Here is a 27,155-nt window from a genome sequence, read left to right as displayed (position 1 = left end):
AACAGGCCTGCGCCGAATTCACCCTCCTTCTTTTCCCGCGGGCCAACCAACTCTGGCTGCCCGACGTCAATTCTAACTTCGGAGAGGACATTCCGGGCCAGCCAGGCAGCGATTGGCTGGCCCAGAATGTCCTCTCCGACGTCAGAATTGACGTCGGATGGCTGGAGTTGTTCGGCTCGGGGAAGAGAAGCAGCAGGGAGGGAGAATTCGGCGCCGGCTTCTTTCTTTCCCCGGCAGCAGCCTATTCCCCGGTAAGTGGCCAGCTGAACACCCCCTCGGGCCTTGCGCCTGGGGCGGACCGCCCCCCCCCCGCCCACCTTGGTACGCTACTGATTCTAATCACAAAATAGAAATAAAATTATTTGTTTCTACCTTTTTGTTGTCTCTGGTTTCAGCTTTCATATTTTCACTCTCTTCCTTCTAGTGTCTGCCCTCTCTGTCTCTTCAATCCAGCATCTGCCCCTTCCATCTACTGTCTGACCTCTCCCCCTTCCATATGGTATTTGTCTTCTTTCTATGCCCCTCTCCCCTTTCCATCCTGCCTATGCCCCCTCTCTCCTTTTTACATGATTCATTCCAGCTTCACTGCTCTCTTCATTTTTATCTCTCCTACACCAGATCTAGCATCTTTGTCCCTCTCAATTTCTCTGCTGATCCCACTTACCATCTTATTCCTGTCTCTCCCCTTCCCCTCCTCTAATCTCCCTGCCAGCTGTTTCCTTCTTTTTTTTTCTCCCTTCCCTCCTCCCCCTGTCCAGCAGTAACTCTCTTCCCTTTCCTTTCCCTCCTCCCCTCCCATCAGCATCTCTCCTTATCCCTCTCCAGGTCCAGTAGCAGCTTCCCAGACTCATAAGCACATAAGCACATAAGCAATGCCTCTGCCGGGTCAGACCTGAGGTCCATCGTGCCCAGCAGTCCGCTCACGCGGCGGCCCAACAGGTCCAGAACCTGCGTAATAATCCTCTATCTATACCCCTCTATCCCCTTTTCCAACAGGAAATTGTCCAATCCTTTCTTAAACCCCAGTACCGTACTCTGCCCTATTACATCCTCTGGAAGCGCATTCCAGGTGTCCACCACCCGCTGAGTAAAGAAAAACTTCCTAGCATTTGTTTTGAATCTATCCCCTTCTAATTTTTCCGAATGCCCTCTTGTTCTTTTATGTTTTGAAAGTTTGAAGAATCTGTCTCTCTCCACTTTCTCTATGCCCTTCATGATCTTGTAGGTCTCTATCATGTCTCCTCTGAGTCTCCGCTTTTCCAGGGAGAAGAGCTCCAGCTTCTCCAATCTTTCAGTGTATGAAAGGTTTTCCATGCCCTTAATCATTCGTGTCGCTCTCCTCTGGACCCTCTCAAGTATTGCCATATCCTTCTTAAGATGCGGTGACCAATACTGAACACAGTACTCCAGGTGCGGGCGCACCATTGCCCGATACAACGGCAGGATGACTTCTTTCGTTCTGGTCGTAATACCATTTTTAATAATACCCAACATTCTGTTCGCCTTCTTCGCGGCTGCTGCGCATTGCGCCGTTGACTTCATTGTTGTATCCACCAGTACACCCAAATCTCTTTCAAGGTTACTTCCCTCTAATACTAATCCCCCCATTTGGTAGCTGAACATCGGGTTCTTTCTCCCTATATGCATGACCTTGCATTTCCCTACATTGAATTTCATCTGCCATTTATTTGCCCACTCCTCCAGTTTGCTTAGGTCTCTTTGTAGGGCCTCACACTCTTCTGTAGTTCTGACCCTTCTACAGAGTTTAGTGTCATCCGCAAATTTTATAACTTCACATTTCGTCCCCGTTTCCAGGTCATTAATAAATACATTGAACAGCAGTGGTCCAAGTACAGACCCCTGCGGAACTCCACTCGTGACCTTTCTCCATCCCGAGTAGTGACCTTTCACTCCAACCCTCTGTCTCCTGCCTGCCAACCAGTGTTTGACCCATCTGTGTACGTCCCCTTCCACCCCGTGGTTCCACAGCTTCCTAAGTAACCGCTCATGGGGTACCTTGTCAAAGGCCTTTTGGAAGTCAAGGTAGATGATGTCTACAGGTTCCCCTTTGTCCAAATGGCTGTTTACCCCCTCGAAGAAGTGCAGTAAGTTTGTTTGGCACGATCTTCCCTTGCAGAAGCCATGTTGGCTCGCTTTCATCAGCCCATTTTTTTCTATGTGCTCACAGATGCTGTCCTTTATCAGTGCTTCTACCATCTTGCCTGGAACCGATGTCAAACTTACCGGCCTATAGTTTCCCGGGTCTCCTCTTGACCCCTTTTTAAAGATAGGTGTAACATTTGCTATCTTCCAGTCCTCCGGTATCTCTCCAGTTTTCAAGGATAGGTTGCAAACTCGTTGGAGTATTTCCGCTATCTCATTTCTTAGTTCTTTTAGTACCCTAGGATGGATTCCGTCTGGGCCTGGTGATTTGTCGCTTTTCAATCTATCTATCTGTTGGAGGACATCCTCATGGCTCACCTCTATTGCCGACAGTTTTTCTTCTTGATCACCATGGAAGATCACGTCGGGTTCCGGTACATTGGATGTGTCCTCGCTTGTGAAGACTGACGAGAAGAATTTGTTTAACCTGTCAGCTACCTCTTTTTGCTCCTTTATCACTCCCTTTTTATCTCCATCATCCAACGGTCCTACTTCCTCCCTCGCCGGTTTCTTCCCCTTAACATATCTGAAGAATGATTTGAAGTTTTTTGCCTCCCTGGCTAGTCTCTCTTCGTATTCTCTTTTCGCTCTCCTAACCACTTGGTGACATTCTCTTTGGCTTTTCCTGTGTTCATCCCAGTTTTCCCCAGTCTGGTCCTTTTTCCATTTCCGGAATGATTTTTTTTTGTCTCCTATCGCTTTCTTCACCTCATTGTTTATCCATCCTTTCCCTCCTTCCCTCCCAGCAGCATCTCTCCTTCTCCCTCTCCAGGTCTAGTAGCAGATCTCCCTTTTTTTACCATGCCCAGCATCTTTCTCCCCTCCCAGCAACTCTCCTTACTTGCCAGCGCTGCGATTCAGTAAGGCAGCCTCGGGTCCTTTGTTGGGTCGCACCGCCTCTGAGGAAAGCGGAAATTGCATCATCAGAGGCGGCCGACTCAGCAAAAGCTCCAAGGCTTCCTTCTTGAATCGCTGCACTTGTAAGTAAGGAGAGCCGCTGGGAGGGGAGAAAGCATGGCTGTCGTAGGCTCCCCATTATCTCTCTGGGCCAACGCGAACTACAGCTCCTCGATCTTGCCGGTCCGGTGCGGACTGGCAGGAAATTAAAGATGTTGATCTCGCCGGTCCTGTGCCAACTGGCAGGAATTTTCTGCGGACCGGCACCGGTCCGCGGACTGGCGGTTGAAGAACTATGTTCTAGAGCAGTGTTTTTCAACCGCTGTTCCGCGGCACAGTACTATAAGTCCTGCATTCAGGGGCCCGAGGCAGGGGCGCCAGTAGCTTGCCAAGGCAAAGTGAGTCGATCACCCAGGACTCACTTTGTCTTGGCGATCTAATCTATCGAGCCGATAAGTCTTCTTCTCCCCGACGTCAATTCTGCAGTCGGAGAGGAAGTTCGGGCCAGCCAATCGCTGCCTGGCTGGGCGGAACTTCCTCTCCGATTGCAGAATTGACATCAGGGAGAGCATGCGTCGGCGTCGGCTTTGGGGCCTGTTATCCATTGGTGGGTCCTGTTCCCCGATGGCAGCGGCAGTGGCAGTGGCTTGGGGAACGGCAGGGAGAAAGAAAGAAAGGGGACAGGCAGGGAAACAGAAGGAAAGAAGAGAAACAGAAAAAAAGAAAGAAAGGTCAGGGAGAGAGGAAGAAAAAGTTGGGGGAGGGAATGAGGTGTGGAGGAGAGAAAGCATACAGGCTGATAGAAGGGAAGAAAGATTGGATGCACAGTCAGAAGAAGAAAGTGCAACCAAAAATCACCAGACAAGGTAGGAAAAATGATTTTATTTTAAATTTAGCAAAGTGGAGGCAGTATTACCACAGCTTTCAAAGGAATTTGCCCAAATAACTTAATAGTTAACTGGGTAAATTCCCAGAGATGAAAACTTCCCTTCACTTACTATGCACAGTTCTGAATTTATATCTGCTGTCTATATTTTACAATATGGTCACCTTTTACTAAACCGCAATAGTGGTTTTTAGCGCAGGGAGGCTATGAGCGTCAAGAGCAGCGCTGGGCATTCAGCACAGCTCCCTGCGCTAAAAACTGCTATTGTGGTTTAATAAAAAGGATGGAGGGTATATTTGTCTATTTTTGTATGCTATAAAAACCAAATACAGAGAGAGACTGAGAGCTGTTGACGAAGAACTACGTGTGTGTCTTTCTTCGATTCCAGCCAGAATATCAGTTTTGTGTTCAGCCAAACAGGCCCAGGTTTCGCACTGAATAAAGTATTTTATAATTTTTCACTATTCTGTTTACTTAATATTTCATAATAAAGTAATTATAAAATACTTTCTTTGTGTTTATTTGATTCCTATTCAAGAGAATTACTTTATATATAGTCAATATAGGCACAGAGTTAAATTTTTTAACATTTTCTAATGGTGGTGTGCCTCGTGATTTTTTTCATGAAACAAGTGTGCCTTTGCCCAAAAAAGGTTGAAAAACACTGTTCTAGAGAATGTAAGAGAAAATGTTGCCTTCTAGAAACATTGCATTCATGAATCTAAAGTGATTGAATTAGCATAAGTCTAAAACTTAAAAGCCTTCTACCCAAGTCTCAAATGAGATCTTCCCAGATGAATAGCTAAAATCTAAGCATATGAGCATAGCAAACTGAATCATATTTCTTCATTCCACAAATTCCTTCAAGGAGAGAACAACGAGTGAGTGCTGAATAGTTCTCAGCCCAAAACAAGAAGAGAATGATCTGGATTTGGTTCACTCAATGATCTGAAACAATGTCAAAACATAGAATTTTGTTTCTGCAAATTGGCACTTAATGAAATAAGATAACTCTCAGCTACAATGGCAAAATAATACTCAGAATTTAGGAAGTTGGCTGGTTGGGCAGAAAACTTTCCAGTACCTCCTTGTATAGGGTTTGATGGGCCTGCTGTTTCTAGGAAAGAAGGCAGGGGGATGGACTGTCTATTTCCCTCACAGCTGTATATGATTCTTGTGCTGAGAAGCCTTCATTCCAGAAGGAATTCTGTGAAAGACTGAACAAGCAGAGTCAGAGGCCAGTTGGATGCTGGCAAATGGAAGAAGGCTCTGGAATCAGTCTAAATTTAATATTTACAAATAAAAGTTGTTTGGTCCACCAAGGGGCAGCAGCATAGTGAGGGAAGGAGGCGCCCAGGGTGATGGCGCCCGGAATCACCATGCTATGCACCACCACACACACACTCTTCCTCGTTGTACGCCCCGTCCCATGTACCTCTTCAAAATCTTCAGTAGCAGCAAGCAGCATCTCCTATCTGCCATTCGCTCTGGCCTCGGATGTCCCCATGACATCACTTCCTGGTCCTGTGACCAGGATGTGACACCACTAGCAACTAGGAGTTGCTGTTTGCTGCTGCCAATTTTGAAAAGCATAAGGTCTGCCCCTTTGCCCCTCCCCCCATTGTTGCAACTCTGCTGAGGAGTACCTGGTATTCTAAAACTGCGGCAGGTGTTCTACTACCTGATTTTCTGACATACCACAAGGCTTTTATTCTACAACAATCTAGCCAATGGTTTTCATTGTCATCTGACTATTGTCCTCTCTGGCTACAGTTGGAACACTCCCTCTGTACTTTCTCTCCGTCGCTAATTACACTTCTGACATCCCACTCAAAACTCCACGAGAATAACCATATCATCTCCCAATCTGTTTCTTGTCTACTTGAGCTAGATAAACTACTTGAAGTTTCTATTTGTACCTCTTCTTTAACTTCACTATGGTTCAATCCTCATTTCTTAATTGACAAAACACCAATTTTTGGTCTTCTTGGGCTAAATTGGGGATATGGTCCCTCAACGACATTTGTACGCCAGCCTTACAATTGCTAACATTTGCAGAACTAAGTAGCAAATTTGCTCTACCAGCTTCGGCATTTTACCAGTGGTTACAACTAACTGTTGTAGTGTAACCACTACAACAGTAGTGTAATCACTAAATCAAAAATTTTACAATCAGTAGTTGTTGGAACCCCTTCTTTGCTCTCACACTGTTCCCTGCTTATTACAACAGGTCATGTTGCATCCCGAATGTATAAATTACTTATCACCCTTATACGAAAACTGACACCTCACTACGTAAAACCTGGGAACTTGATGTAGGACACCCAATATCAGACAGTCAATGGACGACTCTTTGGTCTACAGTCATCAGAACAGTTTCCTCTGCAAACTCGACCCAATCAATGTTTTTCTTGCATCATAGAATGAACTGGACGCCCCAAACGCTACATATTGCTGGTCTCCTTCCATCAAATTGATGTTGGAATTGTAAATCTCTCCCTGGCACATTGCTTCATATGTTGTATAAATGTCCTCTACTTCAATCCTTCTGGTCGGACATATGGTTTCATCTCAGTCGGATTTTTAACATCCAAGCTGTTCTTTCTCCTTCAATTATTTTACTAAAATCCAAGGCTCATATGCTCAACTTACCTCAAACTCAACGCACTTTATTTCATACACTTATTATTATAGCATTAAGACTTATACTATCTAATTGGAAGTCATTTGAATCTATTTCAATCCATTTTTGGTTTCAGTCAGTGCTTCTTAACATAAACGTGAAATGTTGATTTCCACTTATACACCCATGTCTTCCAAGGCTCTTCTAAATTGGTCTGCCTTTATAGACTATCTTAACCTTCTTTGATTCTCTCTTCTAGCTTTCTCTTCTTCTCTTTCTTTCCTTCTCCTTTCTTTCTTTGACCTCTGAGGGTTTTTCTTTCTTCTTTCTACCCTTTCCTTCCCCTTTCTTTCCTTCGTTTAGCCTCTCCTCCCCTCCCTTTTTACTCTTTTCTCTCCCTGTTTACTTTTCTTTCCCTCTCCCCCCTTGTCTTCTCTTCCTACCACTTTTACCTTCCCTTTTAGTGTAACATAAGAACATAACATAAGAACATAAGCATCGCCTCTGCCGGGTCAGACCATGGGTCCATCATGCCCAGCAGTCCGGTCTCGCGGCGGCCCCCCAGGTTCATGACCTGTAAGTGATCTTTTACTTAAAACATGTTATTCCCTAATCATTTAATATCCTGTATAGTAACCCTCTAACTATACCCTTCAATCCCCTTTTCCTTCAGGAAATCATCTAATCCCATTTTGAAACCCAAAATCATACTCTCCCTACCACCTCCTCTGGAAGCGCATTCCAGGTGTCCACCACCCTCTGAGTGAAGAAGAACTTCCTAGCATTTGTTCTGAATCTGTCTCCTTTCAATTTTTCTGAATGCCTCTTGTTTTTGTTGCCCCCACTAGTCTGAAGAATCTTTCCCTTTCTACTTTCTCTATACCCTTCATGATCTTATAAGTTTCTATCATGTCCCCTCTAAGTCTCCGCTTTTCCAGGGAAAAGAGCCCCAGCTTCTCTAGCCTTTCAGCATATGAAAGGTTTTTCATGCCTGTTATCATCCTTGTTGCTCTTCTTTGGACCCTTTCGAGTATCGCCATATCTGAGATGCGGAGAAAGGAACTCGGCCCTAAAAAGCCTGAAACATCGACACTATGGGACCGCTACAAGAAACACGGTCCTCATGGAAAGATCTTTCAGAGAGATCTGATCAAGGGGTTCATAGGGCGGACTAGCCAGTGAAAGCCGAAGCAAAGACAAATCTCACAAGGGACAAGGCTTCCTGAAAGGAGGCCGCAGCATCCCCGCCCCCACAAGAAGCGGACAACTTCCGGAGAGATGCTAAGAACCCCTGAGAGCAGTGGAACCCAAACATAAAAGTCCTGCAACTAGACACGGAGCGAAGACACTGCCAACCTGGAATCGGGGTACATGCAGAAAGATAAGAACGGACACTTCAGTTAAAGTGGATACAAGATATTAGAGGATTTGCTATAATTTAGATAACTGTAAATTCATAAAAATGGCATTTCTTATATGGAATGACAGTTGATAATAGAACCTTGAAGGAGGGAAAATAGATCTTCTCTAACTGTCTTGTTTGGACTCATGAAATCCTATTTGCATAACTCTGGTGACGTATGTGGGCTGGCTACTCCTAAAGACGACTATAAAAGATGTTCCTGAAAATACAGTTAGAGTTAAGGAGCTTCAGGGTTCTTTTTCTCCAGCTCCGGAGGCTAATGGGAAAGTAACAGCTAATGTTTTAAATGTGGATTCATCACATTCATTTAATGATACCATACAAGTACAGTTTGTTTCTGATTGGGGGTTGAAAACTCCTGATTTGGTATCTTATACGCCCAGATTCTGGGTAGCTCCACCCCTTGCGTTTGTCTGTCATCTTCATGCAGCGTTAAACTTATTGAATTTTAAAATTCTCTTGTTTAGTCTTCATGCTGCATTCGGGTTTACAGTATACCCTTCCCTGGAAGTTTCTCTGTGGTTCGGGGGTAATATATGGGTCTCATATGAAACAGGATAGGTTTATCCAATGAGACATGAAACATTATCTAAGGGGAGTAAAAGTGGACAGAACATGCGCAAGATGGTGGTGGGTGATTGTCTCAGTTGACGAACGTGGAAGTTTTTTAAAAGGATGTTTATTGAAGTCCCCTGGTAATATAATGTTACAATTCAAAGATCAGCGCTATTCAGGTGTGGGAGTTTGGAAGCAAGAAAGGATGCGTACTAAACATTCTGGCTGCAGGACAACGGAGCTTTCAAATACTGGCCACCTTGTCTAAAAGGAACTGATATCTGCAGCCTGCACTCTCTGGATTTCTGGAAAATGTATTATGAAAGTAGTAGCTGAAGAAACCAACTGCAGGAATTACAACTAAGCGGATCCCTCATCAGAAAGTAACTGCAGCAGAGATAGTCCAGGTTAACATCTTATTGGAAAATATTATTCTGACGCCGCCAGAGTGAACAGCACAGGACTGGAACCCTGGATATGTATCACTTATTCCTTCTTAAATTGTGTAGATAAAGTTTGAGTTTTAAACTGGTTATCTGTAGAATTGATGATCATTTCTCCTTTGGGTATTTATAGGATATTGTTACGGATTTGGGGCCTGTTTTGCGGGGCCACACTGGTAGCTGTCGTGTGGCAACAGTTCCGAGGCCTTTTACTCTGTGGGCTTCAGGGCCATTGCCTTGGTGAGGCCGCTGGTGCGGTAGAGATGTATTTTATTTTTTAAATCTTCAAATAGAAGTTTCTGTTATTTAAGTCTAATAATTAGAAGTATTTATTAATGGTATAGATTTAGATACATCCTGAGTTATGTATTAACTTTTGGTGTAGGAATTGATTGATTCAGGAAATATTTGCATTAGATAAGTCCTGTTTATATTTAATTTTTATATTTATGTTGTTTGGGAAAATATTTGAGTGGGTTGGTAATTCCCTTAATATATTTATGATTGAAAGGGACATAATTTTACTTCATGAAATATTTTTCCACACGTCATAGATAAAGTATGGTAGTCTTGGAGATTTAATGGGGTAAATGTATTAATTCTATGTATATGATTTGTTCACATTGAAAACTGGAGATTCTATTGTTACATATAATTTTTCTCTGATTGGGGTATTAGTATAGTACTTATACTTTATATGGATTATAGAAGGGTACATATATATTTGATATTTTATGAACTTGCCAAGTATAATTCCATGTCTATTTAAATATTTATTATGGGATTATAATGTATGATTGTATGAATTTAGATAAGTGCTGATTTATATACCCTCTCTTATATTTAAATTGATTTTGGTTACATTTTTGGGAAGGTTGATAGTTCCATCAATATATTTATGTTTGGAAAGGGAATATTTTAACTTTATGAAGTACTTTGAGGGAGCGGGGAGATATGGGGTGTTCAGGGGTTTAAGATGTATGTGGAAATTCTAATTTTATATTTTAACAATAGGAATTTGGTGGCTTATTTTTAAATATTGTTTAAATTAATACAGATATTTATTTCATACAGGAAACCCATCTGACTGCAATTGAATCTGCTAAGTTGGTTGGGGGATGGATAAAGCACTGCTTCTTCACTCCCGCAATTAGGGAAAAGGCGCGTGTAGCAATCCTAAACAACAAGAACATTTCCACCACATTTGATAATTTTCAGGCAGATCCTTTGGGTAGATGGATCCATGTTAATATGACTTCAGGAAAAGATACTCTGACGCTTTTTAATAGTTATGCACCTAACACTAATCAGGCCGATTTCTTTTAAAAAAACTCCAACAAATAATTCTGTAACTAGCTACATCTAATTTAATAGTAGCTGGAGATTTTAATGCTGTTATCGATCCTATAATGGACAAACAACCGTCTAGATCAGTGGTTCCCAAACCCTGTCCTGGGGGACCCCCAGCCAGTCGGGTTTTCAAGATATCCCTAATGAATATGCTTGAGAGAGATTTGCATACCTGTCACTTCCATTATATGCAAATCTCTCTCATGCATATTCATTAGGGATATCTTGAAAACCCAACTGGCTGGGAACCACTGATCTAGATCATTGAAATCATTAGGTCTTGATAATTTTTGCAGTTCATGTGGATTGAAAGATATATGGCGGATTTTTCATTTTAATGCTCGTGAATTCTCTTTTTGCTCCCAAGTTCATAAATCATTTTCTAGAATTGATTATTTTTTTGTTTCAGACCATTTAATTTCACAGGTCACAAAGGCTAGCATAGATCTGATCCTTTTGTCGGATCATGCTGGCATTTGGATTGAACATCAATTTGCTGAAGAAGATACTAATAGACCTGTTTGGAGATTTAATAATACATTGCTTGCAGATTCAAATTTCATTGAGGAAACTCAAATTAAAATGAATGAATATTTTCAATTTAATTCCTCTGAGGAAATTCCTTTGGAAACTATTTGGGATGCTTTCAAAGCTACAATGAGAGGGCAAATAATTTCATATTCGGCATATCTCAGGAAATTACTTAAATTAGAATTTTCCAAATTGGAACAAAATATTATGGGGCTCATAATCGAAAGAGAAAAACATCCAAAAACAGGCCTAAATTGGCACTTGGACAAACATTTCCCAAATATGTCCAACTGCCGATACTAAAAATGATCTAGGCCTTCATAGTGCCTCTGAATGACCAAAGCTAAATGGGGCATTTCGGGAGGAGTGTCTAGGGTGGGAGTTGGGTGGGACATGGTCCGGCTTAGACTTAGTCGTACATCATGTATAACCAAAGTTATACAGCCCACGATCAACGGAACTTGGACGTTGTGACAAAAACCCACCTAAAGTCACCAGAGAATCACTGCAAACACATAAAACAGACCCCCACGCACTACCCCAGTGATCCCCGACCCCACCCCCACCCCATAAAAATATTAATCATACCTTTAAAATTCAGCCTCCAGACCATCATCACCTGGCCACCTGGCATAGGAAAGCCTAGTCGTCCAGCACAGAGGCAGCTTAAGTCATCCTGGGGGTGGGTTAGGGACTCATGGAAAGGAAGACCCATGCCCATAAGCTCCTGTAATCACTGCATTGATAATGAAATGTGCACTCCCCTATACATCCCCCAAACCCTTTTGTACTGGCATATAAGTGGCTCTTGCAGCCATAAGGGGTTTTGGGGTGGTAGATAAGTGGGTCTAGGGGATTCTGGAGGTGGTTTGGGGGGCTCACTGTGACCTAGTAGTAAGGAGAAGATATGACACCCTTTTTGTGAAGATCCCTGTAAGGTACCACACTATTTAAGTGCCATGTGTTCAGTCCATCACTTTGCAGACCCCTTCCATGTCCAACAGGGTTTGTCTAGGCGTTTTGGACTTGGACGAAAAGTTAGACGAAAATGTGGTATAAAGATGGACGATTTAGCAACTTGGACGATCAGATCTGCAGGATGTAAATTAGACGATTTTCGAAAATAAAAAAATTTTGGACGTATTTTTCGAAAATGTGTCTTAGGCTTTTTTTTACTTTGGACGACTTGCGATTTGGATGTAAACGCACTTAGATATCCCTTTCGATTACACCCCTCCATGACTTTGGAGTCACAATTGGCATCGAAATGGGAACAAGTTACTCTGAATGCCCTGTTAAAAGCTAAATATAACGAGATTTCCTCACAATTGGCTAGGAAAAACTTGTTTTCTCAATAGGCTCTGTATTATGGAAACTCGAATAAAGCGGGACAATTATTGGCTAATTATCTTAAAGCAAAAAAAAAAAAAAGAAAAGAAAAGTTAAGATTGTGGCCATTAAAGATGACAAAGGTAAAATTCATACTCATATCGGAAATGTTTTAAGACAGTTTTTAGAATATTATAAGGCTTTATATTCTTCTGAGCTTTATTCAGATAAAGAGCACGACCAAAAACGAGCCTAAAGGACATTTGGAGCATTGAGACAAAGCAACAGATTTCTGCTACTCAATAGCCACGGATTTGGACTTGTAGGATGAGATGTATAGCATCAGCATCTATGAGACAAACTTGTTTTTTTTCCTGTTGTATAGAATTTTTTGGACCCCTGTTCATTTGCAAAAGTTAGATAGTTCAAAGTCTAATAGATGCTGGCACTGTCATCTTGAAATAGGGACACTGGATCACCTGTGTGACCCAGGCTCTCACTCTGCTCAGCCTGTTTAAAATAATTTACTCAGAAATCTCTAGGCTCAGTTCCAACTGCTCCTATGACTCCAGCGACGCGTCTGAGGCCAGTGCATCAGGTGCCTACTACCTAAGGAAGTCCCTGATTGGCTCAGGCACCTCAGGCCCCTCCCAAGGGAGGAGCTCAAGGCACCTAAGCCAATCAAGGTCTTAGGCCCCCTCCCCATGCATCACATGATGCACTGGAGCAGGGCCTAAGCACTCAGATGTGTCGCTGGAATCATAGGAGCAGGAGGGACTGAGCCCCCCTCCTGCTCAGTTACAAGTATGGGGAGGGGGCGTCTGGTGGCAGGAGGGAGTCAGCAACCCTCCTGCCATAATTTTGAAATAGTGGCGGTGGACATCGGTCAGGGGGGCATTTTATTTTGTTTGGGGAGGGAGGGGGAAGGGGCACTTGTCGGGAGGGGGTGGGGGAGAGAGAGCTGTGCTGTCCTGAATTCTACAGGTGACACATGCAGCTCTGAATTCTTAAAGCTACAAAGCCAGTCTCCTCTCAGATAACTCTAAACATTTTTCTTTCTTTTTTTTCTCCTGGGTTACATTATGCTGAAAAGAAAAAAAAATCAAACCTGGCTCCTTTTAAATTCTCAAAGATCTTAACAGGAAATACAAACTGCTGAGTAGCAATGAAAAGTAAACAGATGGTTGAAAGATTATTTCTTGAAGTCTAGAAGTTTCACAGTGTAAAATTGTTAGAACTGAGGTTTCTTCTGCACAGCAATCTCCCATATATAGAAGTTCCTGTTTCTACAAGTTTCCAAACTTCTGCTTCCTTTTTTAAGTGGAAGATTGTTTTGTTTTTTAATTGCTATCAATTTACAGGAAAAAAAGCAGGAGGCGAACTAGTCAGTGCCATTTGTGGGGTACATAAATCTTCTATACTATGACTAGGGTTACTATAGGGCTCCAGAGAAAGGACAGGTTCAGACATCCAAGTTTTACTTCTGAAGCAATGGAAGTAAGGAGCACAGGTTGAGACCAATGTACCCAAGCGCTGTCTTGGCGGGGACAGCAGCACCTCTCCGCTCACCTACCTACCTCTTCAAATGATTGACAGCAGCGAGCAGCATCCAAATTTGCATGTGCAGCTCAAAGTAGAATATAGGTGTTAGTGTGCAAAATTGCACACAAAGGTAATAGAGTATTGCCAATTACACAATAGCATAATTGTTAAATTTGGCACAAATTGTCATTTTCAATAATTGGAGTTAATTGGCACCAATTGGCACTAATAAGCTTCCAGTGTATCTTTGAAAGCAAAGAAGCATGCACCACTTTAAGAAACTGTTAAAACGTCATCTTTTTTTGTCAGATGAAATATGCACTTTAATATTCTGCTCTGGCAGATTGGATACACTGCTAATATCTATTTTTGATAGACTTATGAAAAGATTTGATAAGTTATGGTTGATGACGTATGATGTACTGTATGTTTTGTATGAATGTCTGTATTGTTTTTATTATATATGTATTGCTGTAATCCTCTTTGAATAAAAGCAGAATATCAACAAAAAACTATAAGGTATAATTTGCATTTATGTGTGTAACTTCATTTAGTTGGTGTTCTATAATCTTAGTGCAGAATTTCTTTAGCGTGCAACTGTTAGGGGGTGTGAGCAAGAGAAGGGCTTGGGCGACTTGAGCAATCTTTCAATAATTTTAAATTTATTTAAATTTATTACATTTTTTATATACCACTTCTGTTCAAGTCCCAGTTAAAGGCCTATTTTTCCATGGCTTTTCCATCAGACTAAATCTTCAACTCTCTCTCCTTCTAGTTCAGGGGTGTTAAAGTCCCTCCTCGAGGGCCGCAATCCAGTCGGGTTTTCAGGATTTCCCCAATGAATATGCATGAGATCTATTTGCATGCACTGCTTTCATTGTATGCTAATAGATCTCATGCATATTCATTGGGGAAATCCTGAAAACCCAACTGGATTGCGGCCCTCGAGAAGGGACTTTGACACCCCTGTTCTAGTTTATGAATGAGACTGCACCAAGCTCTCTAATGTGCTCCCCCTCCCTCTGTTTCCTTCATCCTGCTGTGTAATCTCCCTTCCCAATTGCCCATTTTATTTCCTTGTTGAAATATGTCACTTTCATTGTCTCCCTCTTATTTAGTAAATTGTACACCACTTAGATTTCTCCTTTAAAAATTTGTGGTATACTAAATAAATTGAACTTAAACATGCCTAGCACTTGAATGCTAAAGCTCTCATAATCAAAAAATGAAGACGTACAAAACTGTCATAAGTCAGTACTTGGACATCCTAACTGCTGGGATTGTCCACTGTGTGTCAACCGTTGCGAGGCGTATTATGGGCTGGCTTTGCATGGGCTTAACCAGAACGTCCTGGATGGAATTTAGACTTTCTGAGCTAGACCTGTTTTAGAAGCATCTAGGCCAGGAGTGTCAAAGTCCCTCCTCGAGGGCCGCAATCCAGTCAGGTTTTCAGGATTTCCCCAATGAATATGCATGAGATCTATTTGCACGCACTGCTTTCATTGATCTAAGTGCTATAAAGGGACCCAAACTGACCAGATGACAGCTGGATACATGAATGTATGACACCTCCCATGCTCCCCACTGTCAATGACCTCCTACCACCACTCCCCAAAAATCTGAATGAAAGAGTACATACCTGTCTCTAGAACAGCAGCACTTGGTATGGGAAAGCCTAGTAGAGCAGCACACAGATGTCTTAAGTAGCCTGGTGCATGGGCTTGTGAAACAGGGAAGAGGACCCAGGCCCATAAGCCACTCTACCCATTACATTTATGGTAGAAAGTGTGAAGCCACCAAAACCCTACTCTACTGCCATATAGGTGCCATCTGCAGACATAAGGGCTATTGGGGTGGTAGACAGGTGGGTCTAGTAGGTTTTGGCAGAGTTTTGGGGGGTTATGGTGAGATGTACTCCTGGCACCCTGCTTTGTTGGCATGGCTGTGTGGCCAGTCCGTTACAATGATGGCCCACCCACGTCCAAATGGTCTGGCTTTGGATGTTGTCAACTTGGACATTTCTGTGGTCATAAATGGGATATAAACTAGGCATCCTAAGTGATGGACATCCTGTCAGCCAAGACATCCAAGTAGGTGATTTATAAAATAAAAATTGGAACCTCCTAACAGTTCGCCTTTCAAAAATGGACATTTCTGAGCCTCCAAATTTGGGATGTCGTGCGGGAAACGTTGAAATTAGACTTAGATGTCCTTTTCGAAAATGGCCCTCCATAGTTACAGAATACTTTCAGTTGTGCACATAACTGACAGCAATTGGGCGCAAGCATTTACAGCAGCCATTGAACTAGCGTAAGTGCTCACACCTAAAGATAGATGAGTAACTACAGACATACTACATTACATTACCCACAAATGCCAATCAGTTCAATGTGGGGTACAAAAGAAACTAAAGCATTCTCCAGGATACACAAAAACAATTAATCAAATAACCAAATAATATCATCACAATAAAAATTTTCAAAAAAGAAATTCTTCAGTCCATTTCTAAATAAGAAATCATTTGAAATAAACTGCATAGATTTAGGAATGGAGTTCCCTATTGATTAATGCTTGATACTCGTATACCATAGACACTCGCAAATTCTAATTGATGTAACTCCCCTTACAGCAGGAAAATTTAACAATAATTGATTCCTTGTAGCATAATTCTGATTAGCTAATGGTTGAAATAAATCAACCAAAATATCAGGCAAATTTCCCTGAAAAAAATGTAAAAATCAACATACACATTTTAAATTAAACACATACCTCTATAGGCAAACAATGATGTTTTAAGTACATCTGTGTAATCGATTCATATTTACTAGCATCTATAATAATAAAATGCTAAGTGTGCATGCGCACTCTTACCGCGTGCTTCCCTGTTCCCTGATCTGTCAGGCTGTAGTGGTAGGAGTGCGCATGCGCGCCAGACAAGCCTCCCTGCTCTCCACCTCGTGCCGCTGCAGAAACAGCCCCACACTCGCGGCTCGGCTTCAGGCTCACTTAATCCCGTGCCGCTGCTCCCCTTCCCTTCCCGCGATCCGACCGGCTCACTTAGTCCCTTCCCATCCCCCCTTCCCTTCCTGCGATCCGACCGGCTCACTTAGTCCCTTCCCGCCCCCCCCCCTCCCTTCCTGCGGTCCCGACTCCAAACCTGCCAACTCCAGCAGCCTGCAGCACTCTACACACGCTGCTTCGGGGCCTTCTACTGCCCTGATTTACTCTGGCATGTCCCTGATGACATCATCAGAGATGTGGCAGAGCAAATCAGGGCAGTAGAAGGGCCCAAAGCAGCGTGTGTAGAGTGTTGCAGACACTGCTGGAGTCGCAGGTTTATCGGGACCGCGAGAAGGGAAAGGGGGGGAGGCGGAAAGGGACTAAGGGAGCCGGCCAGACTGCGGGAAGGGAAAGGGGGGGTAGGGGAAACGCTGCTGCTGCTGCACAAGGAAGTAGTGTAGGGGAAGGGAAATGGAGGGGGAGGGAATGCTGCTATGGCTGCTGCACGGGGAAGTGGAGGGAGAGAAATGCTGCTGCATAGGAGGCAGGGAGAGAGACAGACAGATAGATAGAAAGAAAGACATACAGTGGTAGGAAGGGAGACAGAAAGAAAAGAAGAAACACAGGGGCAGGGAGAGACACAGAAAGACAGACAGACAAAGGGGGCCAGGGAGAGAGACAGACAGAAAGAAAGACAGCGGGAGGGAGAGAGAGACAGAAATAAAGAAAGACAGACAGACATATATTCTAGCACCTATTAATGTAAAGGGCTAAAATACTAGTTAAATATAACTCTAACCGCTGCATTTAAATTCTCTGCAATTTATCCAATAATGATCTAGAACAGTGTTCTTGAACCGTCGGTCCATGGGCTGGCGATGGTCTGCAGAAATTTCCTGCCGGTGCACAGGTCCGTCACTTGCATCGGGTCCCAGCCAGTGCTCTTTAGCCACCGGTCCACGGTGCAATCGATACGGCAATGTCTTCGGGCCAGCTCCCTCTTCCTCAGTGCTGCAGTGCACAAAGCCGTGGGCAGAGGCTCCTACGCGCATTCTGTGCCTGAACTGGAAGCCTTCTCTCTGACGTCGCAATGTCAGAGGAAAGGCTTCTAGATGCGCGAGGAGCTGCTGCCCACGGTTTTGTGTACTGCAGCACTGAGGAAGAAGGAGCCAGCCCAAAGATAACACCAGGGGGCAGGCCAGAAGGCAAGGCACAGCATGGAGGGAGGGAGACAATGGTAGGGGGAATTATTTTATTTTTTAATTTAGTGATTGATTTACATGTGCTGTCTGTTCAGGAAGAAATGCATTTGTTTCTTTTCCTCTGGGGTTATACTGCATGCAGAGTCTTGCACCTTAGGGTTTGTTTGCATAGATTAGAACTTTTAGTTTTTGGTCCCGTATTTGCATGGGGCTATCTAATATTGAGAAGCAATAGTGTGCTTTGTGTAGTTTAATTTTGTGGTTAACCATTACGTGTTGTTAATACGATTATTTTGTGTGTGTATATATGAAGATGAATGGAAAAAATGGTTACAATTAGTACTATTATGGGGGTGGGTCTGGGACAGAGATTGGGTGGAGATGGGCAGGGTCTGGCCCACAACTTAGCCCAGTGTTCTTCAACTGCCGGTCTGTGGACTGGTGCTGGTTCACAAAATAATTATTTTATTTCCGCCAGTCCATAGGTGTCAAAAGGTTGAAGAACACTGATCTAGAACAACCAGTATATAAACGACATTGGCATAATCAAGCTGTGATAATACAAGCACTTGAGCTAAAAAGTCTAAATACATTTTAGCTAGCAGTGGAGATTACAAATTTGCACATCCCATCCCTTGTAGCTCTCACAAGTCTGATTATAACTTTGTTATTCACTGGGAGATATTACACTGCAGGGGCTTGTAACTCCTGTTATGTAATTTCAGCCCTCCTGTGTGTCTGAAGTACGTAATGTATAATTCATTCTTCTATTTCCTGGAAAAAAGGTTTACAATCCACCGCACTAGCCATTCCGCAAGATAATTCTTTATATCCTCAAAACCCCTGGGAGTTGGGTTCTCTAGAGTTTGTCCTCTTACTTTATTACATGTGAAATGCAAGACTCTAGGATCTCAGGACAGAATATTGCAATTTACATCATCAGACACTGCTAGTTCCCCGACTACAAGAAATGACACTACGGATAAAACCACCAGTGACACAGACTGGAAATTACAAGGTTGCTATCATTTTGAGGAAGCTACATTCATGTTCGTTGCATCCACTGTATGTAACTGCTGAATAAATTTAACCTTTACATCAATGTAGCCCTCTTGCCCTACTTATATAGTATGGAAAATATGATAAAATGTTGAGGACAACAATTAGGTGTTTCATTTATTGAGCCTCAGTTTGTTATTTTTTAAATGTTATTTATTCAGATTTATTAAATTGCCTCCCTGAATTCAAAAGGTTCTGCCCAAGGACATACATATAATACACATCAAACAATATCTCATAAAGACATATAAAATACGTGCAGGGACATAATCAAAACAAACGTCTAAGGGCTTCATTTACTATGCAGTTTTAGTGTGCGCTGAATTGCCTTGCACGCTAGACCTTAACGTCAGCATTGAGCTGGCGTTAGTTCTAGCCACATAGCGCAGGTTTAGTGCAGCTTAGTAAAAGGAGCCCTAAGTGTTGTGTACAAAAATTAAAAGGAAAAGAATGGCAATATTTATAGGACAGATAAGAGAAGGAGAGAAAATTTTTTTTTGAATAGTCCATTAGTCGTGGCTCAGTCTGTTGCCAGGGATCCAAAATGTAAGATTTTTTTTTTTTTTTAAAAAAAGCATATAAGAATCTAAAATCACTAAAATTAAGAAGAAAATGCCAATTCATATAAATGAGTTTTTAAAGAGGCTCTGAATTTTAAGTATGTAGGTTCGCAACGTAATTCATTTGGCAGGGAATTCCATAAATATGGAACTGATGCATAAAAGGCAGAATTAAGAGTGGACTTTAGTCTAACACAGGGGTGGGCAACTCCGGTCCTCAAGGGTTGTAATCCAGTTGGGTTTTCAGGATTTCCCCAATGAATATGCATGAGATCTATTTGTGTGCACTGCTTTCAATGCATATTCATTGGGGAAATCCTGAAAACCCAACTGGATTCTGGCCCTCGAGGATTGGAGTTGCCCACCCCTGGTCTAACCCCATTAGAGCAACCAAGATGATAAAGGGGATGGAACTCCTCTCATATGAGGAAAGTCTAAAAAAGGTTACGGCTCTTCAGCTTGGAAAAGAGACAGCTGAGGGGAGATATGATTGAAGTCTACAAAATCCTGAGTGGAGTAGAACAGGTACAGGTGGATCGATTTTTCAACTCCATCAAAAATTACAAAGACAAGAGGACACTCAAAATTACAGGGAAATACTTACGTATTGTAAATGTGCATGAGTCGAGTCTCTTTCATTTGAAAGGAAACTTTGCAATGAGAGGGCATAGGGTGAAGTTAAGAGGTGATAGGCTCCGGAGTAATCTGAGGAAATACTTTTTTACAGAAAGGGTGGTAGATGCGTGGAACAGTCTCCCGGAAGAGGTGGTGGAAAGAGAGACTGTGTCTGAATTCAAGAGGGCCTGGGATAGACATGTGGGATCTCTCAAAGAGAGAAAGAGATAATGGTTACTGCGGATGGGCAGACTAGATGGGCCATTTAGCCTTTATCTGCCATCATGTTTCTATGTTTCTACTTTTAAAACCAATAGGGGGAAATTTTTTTCACTCAGAGAATATTTAAGCTCTGGAACACGTTGTCAGAAGTTGTGGTAAGAGCAGATAGTGTAGCTGGTTTTAAGAAAGGTTTGGACAAATTTCTGGAGGAAAAGTCCATAGTCTATTATTAAGATATGGGGAAAGCCTCTGCTTGCCCTGGATCGGTAGCATGGAATGTTGCTTCGCTTTGGATTTTGGCCAGGTACTAGTGACCTGGATTGGCCACCATGAGAATGGGCTACTGGGCTTGATGGACCATTGGTCTGATCTAGTAAGGCTGTTCTTATGTTCTTATAGGGGTAGCGAACATGCCTGTCATTTTTACATTAAGGTCTGCATATTTTGTATTAGTGGCCTCACATTAACCCAGAAGCCCTTAACCCCCAAGTTTTGAAGGAAGTCAACTTGTTTCCTAACCAGTTCTAAGCTCCTGCTGCACAGGAATTGCTTCTGATTTGTGAAAATTTAGTCACAGTCCCAATAGGTTCCCAAATGTTTGAAATTCAACTATCACTTTTGGAATGGAGAACTTTGAATGAGTTAACTAAAGCATGGTATCATCTGCAAACACTAAACACTTGGGTGTACATTGGCCCATTTGAATTCTGCTAATCTCTCTCTTACTCTGGAGATAGCATAGCAGAGATGCCAAGTAAAGCAAGAATAGTATTGGGGATAAAGGGCAGTCCTACCTAATGCCTATAACTAAAGGAAAAGCCTCCAACACCACTCCATTGACTACGTGGCTACAGTAGGCCCACTGTAAAGGCTGGAGGACCTGAAACAGAAAAGTCCATTTTCACCTGATCAAAGACCTTTTTTTGGCATCACAACTAAAAATTATGTTAAGGATTTCCTAGGCTCTTGCTTCCTCTATAGGAACGTTACAAACATTGGTGACTCTACTTCTACCCTGGACAATATCTATCTGTGCCTCCCAACTACTACCACTACTGCTATCCATTCAGTCGTGTCCGACCCTTGGATACTCTGTAGGCCAGTTCTTGCTATGCTTCCCTGTTTTCCACTGCTTCTTTCAATTGCTTGATGTACCTAGGCAATGGAGTGTTAAGTGATTTGTTCAGGGTCACAAGGGGCAGCACTGGGCTGTAGCACTAACCACTAGGCCATTCTTCCACTCCACTCCTCCACTCTTGTTATCTATAGTAGGGTTTAATATATAAAAGCCAATTCTAAAAAGTGGTAGGAGCCACTTACGTGCATCAAAGTCACCATAAAGTAGCATCAGTCTTCAAGTGCTGGTGGGTGCATGTATTTGGGGAATATTCTTTGGGAGGACTTGTGGAAGGGGGACGGGGTTTGGGGGGAGGTCAGGGAAGGGTCACACAGTGCACATTTCTAGTTTGCTATGGCCCTGCTGCTTTCAACCCCACCACCTGGGGAAATATGGGATTATAGGGGACCATCTTAATTTTTCTGCCTAGAACCCATCAATCCTAGATACACCATTGGTTCTGGCCTTCGATAGGTAGTCAAAAAATGTTTTGTTAGTAAAAAAAAAAAAGATATCTTATTTTCCTTGTTTTGTTTTATGTCTATTTATGTCGTTTAAAGTGGACTCGCACACCGTACTTTATCCAAAACCAAAAAAGAAAATGTATTTTTAAGTTAGTAGATTAAAGATTTGTTGAGGTTCTTGAGGTTTTTTTCTGCAATTTCTGGGACAGAATCCTCCCCACCCCCACCCCCTCATAAGAGTTGCAGCATAGCTTGTCATATCCGGCCCAGAATTAGGAAGCTGGGGCAGTACCTTTTATTCGACAGCTTCCTCTGTACATAGGCTCAGTTTTAGTAATAGATAAGGACACTGTGGTCTGGATAAATCACATTTAAACATGCTGAAGAGAAAGCCTTCAAATGTTTCAGAAAAGGAAAAAAGTCAAAAGCCAAAGGTAAGGGATTATTTACTTACAGAATGGTTAAAATAAAAGATATTTTAGAGTATTTATTTAAATATCTTATAGTCCACATTCACAATATCAATAACAAGCTCACCACAAAACATGGTGTACAAAACCTAGTAAATTAATAAAATATATTAACATTGTATTCTGAAAAAACTATATTGTTTGATGGCATAAAATCTGAATTGCCTGTGGTGGACAGGTTAAGATATATATAAAAAATTAGATTAATAAATAACATCCATAATTAGCACACTGCTTTTGTGACTGTTCAGCTTGGTGTTCTAATGCAGATTATTTCCTTGGTCTAAGATGGAAAACTACTAGCAGGAAGAAATTCTTATTGTGAAATTCTTCATGCAATTGAAAAGTATGTGATAGCAGATTAGTCCAGAAGCAAAAAAAAAAAAATTGCTTCACAGTAGTCACATTCAACTCTTCTATGTCCTGGATAAAAGCCTAACAATGACTTTTACGAGGAGCCACTGAAAAGTTCTCAGCCCAACCAGGAAGAGAATGATGTGGAGCCATGAAACTTACAAGTTATTCCACATTTTTCTTGACACTTTTCATTTCAATGATATGAAATGAAAAGTGTCGAGAAAAGTGGGGAATAAGTTTCATGGCGCCACATCATTCGTTTCTTGGTTGGGCTGAGAATTTTTCAGTGGCCCCTCATATACAAGACAGATTTTTGGTAAGAAGGAGTTTTATCAATTGAGCAGGATTAAATAATCAATATCACTTATTCCTAAACTATGAATAAAATGCAATGAACCTAAATATACTAATTGGCATAGTTCTGTGTATGTACATATGGTCATCTGCACTCAGTCTGACATCGATCAGAATAATAGTTGACCGCACATAGATTTCTGGGTGCATGGGCTCTGTGGAGTTTTATGGGTCAATATTTAAAACCTGTGGTCAGTGCTTTCTTTTAAAACACTGACTACAATACTTAAAATCAGTCATGTATATTCAGCGTTGCTGTACATATAGTAGGGGTAATAATAGATATGAGTGCTGATATCACCGGGGTGATATTCAACTGCTGTTTATAATCTTAGCGGGTTAAATTTAGCATAGTCTTTTTGTTGTCCGAAATTAAACTGCTTAGCTATACAGATAGTAGCAGAATAGCACCAGTTCTTTTTGTAGCTGGACAGAACAATGACACTCCTGCACACCACTATTCAGACCATAAGAACATAAGAATTGCCGCTGCTGGGTCAGACCAGTGGTCCTTCGTGCCCAGCAGTCCGCTCACGCGTTGGGGCTGAATTTTCAGGTGTTCTATTAGTTTAGTTCTATAACTGGGCACCTGCATTTATGCACCATGGACAATATTTCTATATATGACGCCTACAACATCAGCACTGATAAGGATGACACTTAGCATGATTCTACAAGTCGCCTCTGAATTTAGGCGTAGTTTATAAATTCATGCTTAGCGCCCACATTTAGTTGCGCCCATGTAGGCCAATGAAAATCAGGCCTAAATACCTGCATCCAAGTTGTGCGCAGTTTGGGGATCGCACCTAACGTTTAGAAATACCCACGATGTCCCTATGCTCTTCCCGTGACCATACCCCCTTTTGAGAATATGTACATTAGACTTTTCATGCACCACTCTTCAAAATTTGTGCGCGCAATTTCTAATTAGGGCCAATTATTACTTGTTAACTGCCAATTATCGGCACTGATTAGCTTGTTAATCAAATAAGTTGAACATGTAATTCGGCAATGTGCACAGATTTGCATGCACAACTTTGGCCGCACTACGTGGAATCCAGCGGCATGTGTGCATATAAATGTACAGAATGTCAGCATTTTTGCTCATGTATGTAAATGGCAGCAGTGACTAAGCACTGTTCTGTAAGGTCACATGTATCACAGCACATAAGGGCAAGAGGGCACACACATGGGTGAAGCATGAGAGGGGCATGGGCAATAATGCCACTTACACATGTAACTTACATAGTACTCTGTTATGCTTGGCATCCCTCCTACTGACCTACTTGCGGTGGGGTTCAGGGGTTACCTGCTGCAGTCGCTCAGCTGATCGCGGATTTGCTGTTGTCAGCCCAATGTTTCCTAACCATTCTAAAATTAAGACAGCTGTTTAGATGTAAGAGCTGGTCACTTATTTGTGCTATTGTTTTAAATGTATTTTATGTATTTTTTATTTTGTATGTTTATGCTTGTGAGCCGCTTTGGGAAAAGTGGGTTATAAATAAAATAAAAAAAATAAAAAAATAGCTTCTTGTCGGTTCCTGAACCAACTGTTCCATGAAGCAGCCGTGTATTTCATCTTACTTTACCTTACCTCCGTAGTTTGTTCTGATATTGAATTTACTCAGTCAATTCTTGGGAGTAATTTAAATTACTATATATAAATAAGTGGCATAATCTTCAATAACCCCTCCCCCCAAAAAAAAACAAGAAAAAATATGCTTGACACTTCCAGAGCACCACACTGCTACATGTAAGAATCAACAACCCTCAACAGTACAACATTGTGGAGAAAAAAAGACCTCAGTTACACCAGGATTATTTGTGACTGAATCCCACTGAGACTATTCGATTTGGAAGGTACAGATTATGATGCACGCCAGTGGTCTCAAAGTCACGGCCCGGGGGCCACATGCGGCCCGCCAGGTACTAGTTTGAGGCTTTCGGTATGTTTATTATAATCACAAAAATAAAATAAAACAGTTTCTTGATCATGCGTCTCTTTAGCTATAAATTACAATATTATTATTAAGACTTAGTCAAAAGGAAATATTTATAAACTATGAAGAGTTTTACCTCATGCAAAATTGTCATTTCTTTAATAAGACATTCACCTATTTTTTTTTCTGAGGCCCTCCAAGTACCTACAAATCCAAAATGTGGCCCTGGAAAGGGTTTGAGTTTGAGACCACTGCTGCACGCTAATATTTAATGACTGATTGTCATTATATGATATATGAACATCGATTGGAAGAAACACTACAATTCTGTGGAAGTTTTTTTTTTTTGTAACTGAGGTCTCCCCCACCCCCACACACAATTTTGTGCTGTTGGGGGTTGTTTTCTTGGAATTGTGCCCACTAAGGATCTGTTGATTCTTACATGTAGCAGTGTGGTGCTCTGGCATCATTTTTCTTGGGGTTTTTTGGTAATTTAAATTACCCCTTATTTTCATATTGCTAAATTTTGTTAGCTTCCTTAATTTCTGATAACATCTCATTTTCTCCCCCCCCCCCATAATTAATAGAAGAAGAAGTACATATTTAATTTCAATAATATAGATAATTAAGTATTAAGTAAAGCAAACAATAATACATTCCCCTCCCCCCACCAACCCACCTTTTCCTTTTATTTGACTTCCTAACATTTTTTGTTATCCTGGTCAGGCAGACAGTAATACACCCCAGCTGTAGTTCTCTTCCCCTTTTCATGTGTAATATCGGTCAATAAAGATTCTACAGTGTAGTGTGATTCCTGCAAAACTTTTGTTCTGTTTAATTTAATATAGACATTTCAGTCCGCTCTACTAGAGCAGTTGAAGACAGATTCCAATAAAGTGACCAGCTGGCTACACCACAAATACCTACATCAAATAAACTCTTTAAAGCAAAACAAATAACCAATGTTTTAACAAAGAAATTTTAACTCGGTGTCTTCTTTAATGCTTATAGGAGAATTCTATAAATGGAACTCAAAGTTCTGCACAAAACATCTAATTTAAGGTGCAACAGATATGCCTGATGAAATGGTGTAAATACTGGCATTCAACTAGTGGCAGCTAGGCATGTAAATGACCCTATTCTAGGAGCTTCCCTGACCCGCTCATGCCCCTCCCATGGCCACACCCCTTTTTGAGTTGCACACTATAAAATATAGAAGCACATTTCATAGAATAGTTCTTAGGGCAGATCCACAGGTAAACCCAAATGAGTGCCAATTAACATCAATTATTGATTGTTAACAATTTATTAATTACTGTAATTAGTTTGCCTGCAGATCTGGGATCTATGCACAAATTGGAGTGCCCAAATTTTGGCAACCTACATAGAATCCAGGGGATAGTGCCACCCTCCTACCAATTTGAAAAACAGTCCTAATTGATATAAAGGAGCATTTTCATAGCATCCAAATCTGATTTTGGATGTTTGGCAAAAAAATAAAAAATAAATAAAGGCCAAAAATCTAATGTCAAGATATTTTTTCTGGTTTGAAAATGATCATCTAGTGCCAAACGAGATCATTTTCAAACCAGAAAAAACATCTATCTTTTCAAACAATAAGGCCTGGATTCTACAAACGGCGTACTAACCCCCCAAAACTGTAGTGTGGTTTTTAGCACCAACCGTGGTAGCAACAGCTCCGCCGCTCATAGGAATTCTATGAGCGTTGCAGCTGATACCGCCATGGCCGGAGCTAAAAAGCGCGCTATGGTTTTGTAAAATGAGGGGTTTTGTAAAAGTTAGGTAGTGGTACATGCTGTACCACCACCTAACTTTATTGGCTTGATTGATTTTAATCATTGTGGTAATTGACTATGTCATTTAAAATCAATTATTTACTCATTTTAAAAAAATGGAGGCGCCTCTAGCAATGGTGCCTTTCTTCTAACTACGGAGGTGCCTTAGGATGCCTATGATCACCGAAGACATGGTTAACGCCAGAAGTGACCTTAGGTGCCTCCACAGTCACAATTCACGTCAAAGATAAGAACCG

At 41.7% G+C, this 27,155-nt stretch overlaps 1 protein-coding gene across 2 annotated transcripts in view; it reads left to right on the top strand.

Annotated features, from left to right (window-relative positions):
- The window catches only part of SAMSN1 (SAM domain, SH3 domain and nuclear localization signals 1), a 497,953-nt gene that overhangs the window by 415,215 nt on the left and 55,583 nt on the right, over positions 1-27,155 (top strand). Inside the window, exon 1 of one of the 2 annotated variants that reach the window (XM_033941848.1) lies at positions 22,315-22,415. The exons of the other annotated variant lie outside the window; for it this stretch is intronic. Within the exon in view, the coding sequence (XP_033797739.1) occupies positions 22,359-22,415 (57 nt within the window). The 5' untranslated portion in view covers positions 22,315-22,358. Of the gene's footprint in view, positions 1-22,314; positions 22,416-27,155 lie in introns of those variants that run through there. 2 annotated transcript variants of the gene reach the window in all.

This window comes from Geotrypetes seraphini, chromosome 4 (genome assembly GCF_902459505.1).
Source record: "Geotrypetes seraphini chromosome 4, aGeoSer1.1, whole genome shotgun sequence".
Taxonomy (NCBI): Eukaryota; Metazoa; Chordata; class Amphibia; order Gymnophiona; family Dermophiidae; genus Geotrypetes; species Geotrypetes seraphini.
The sequence above is the reverse complement of the archived record's forward strand: the minus strand, read 5'-3'. Positions and strand labels throughout refer to the sequence as shown.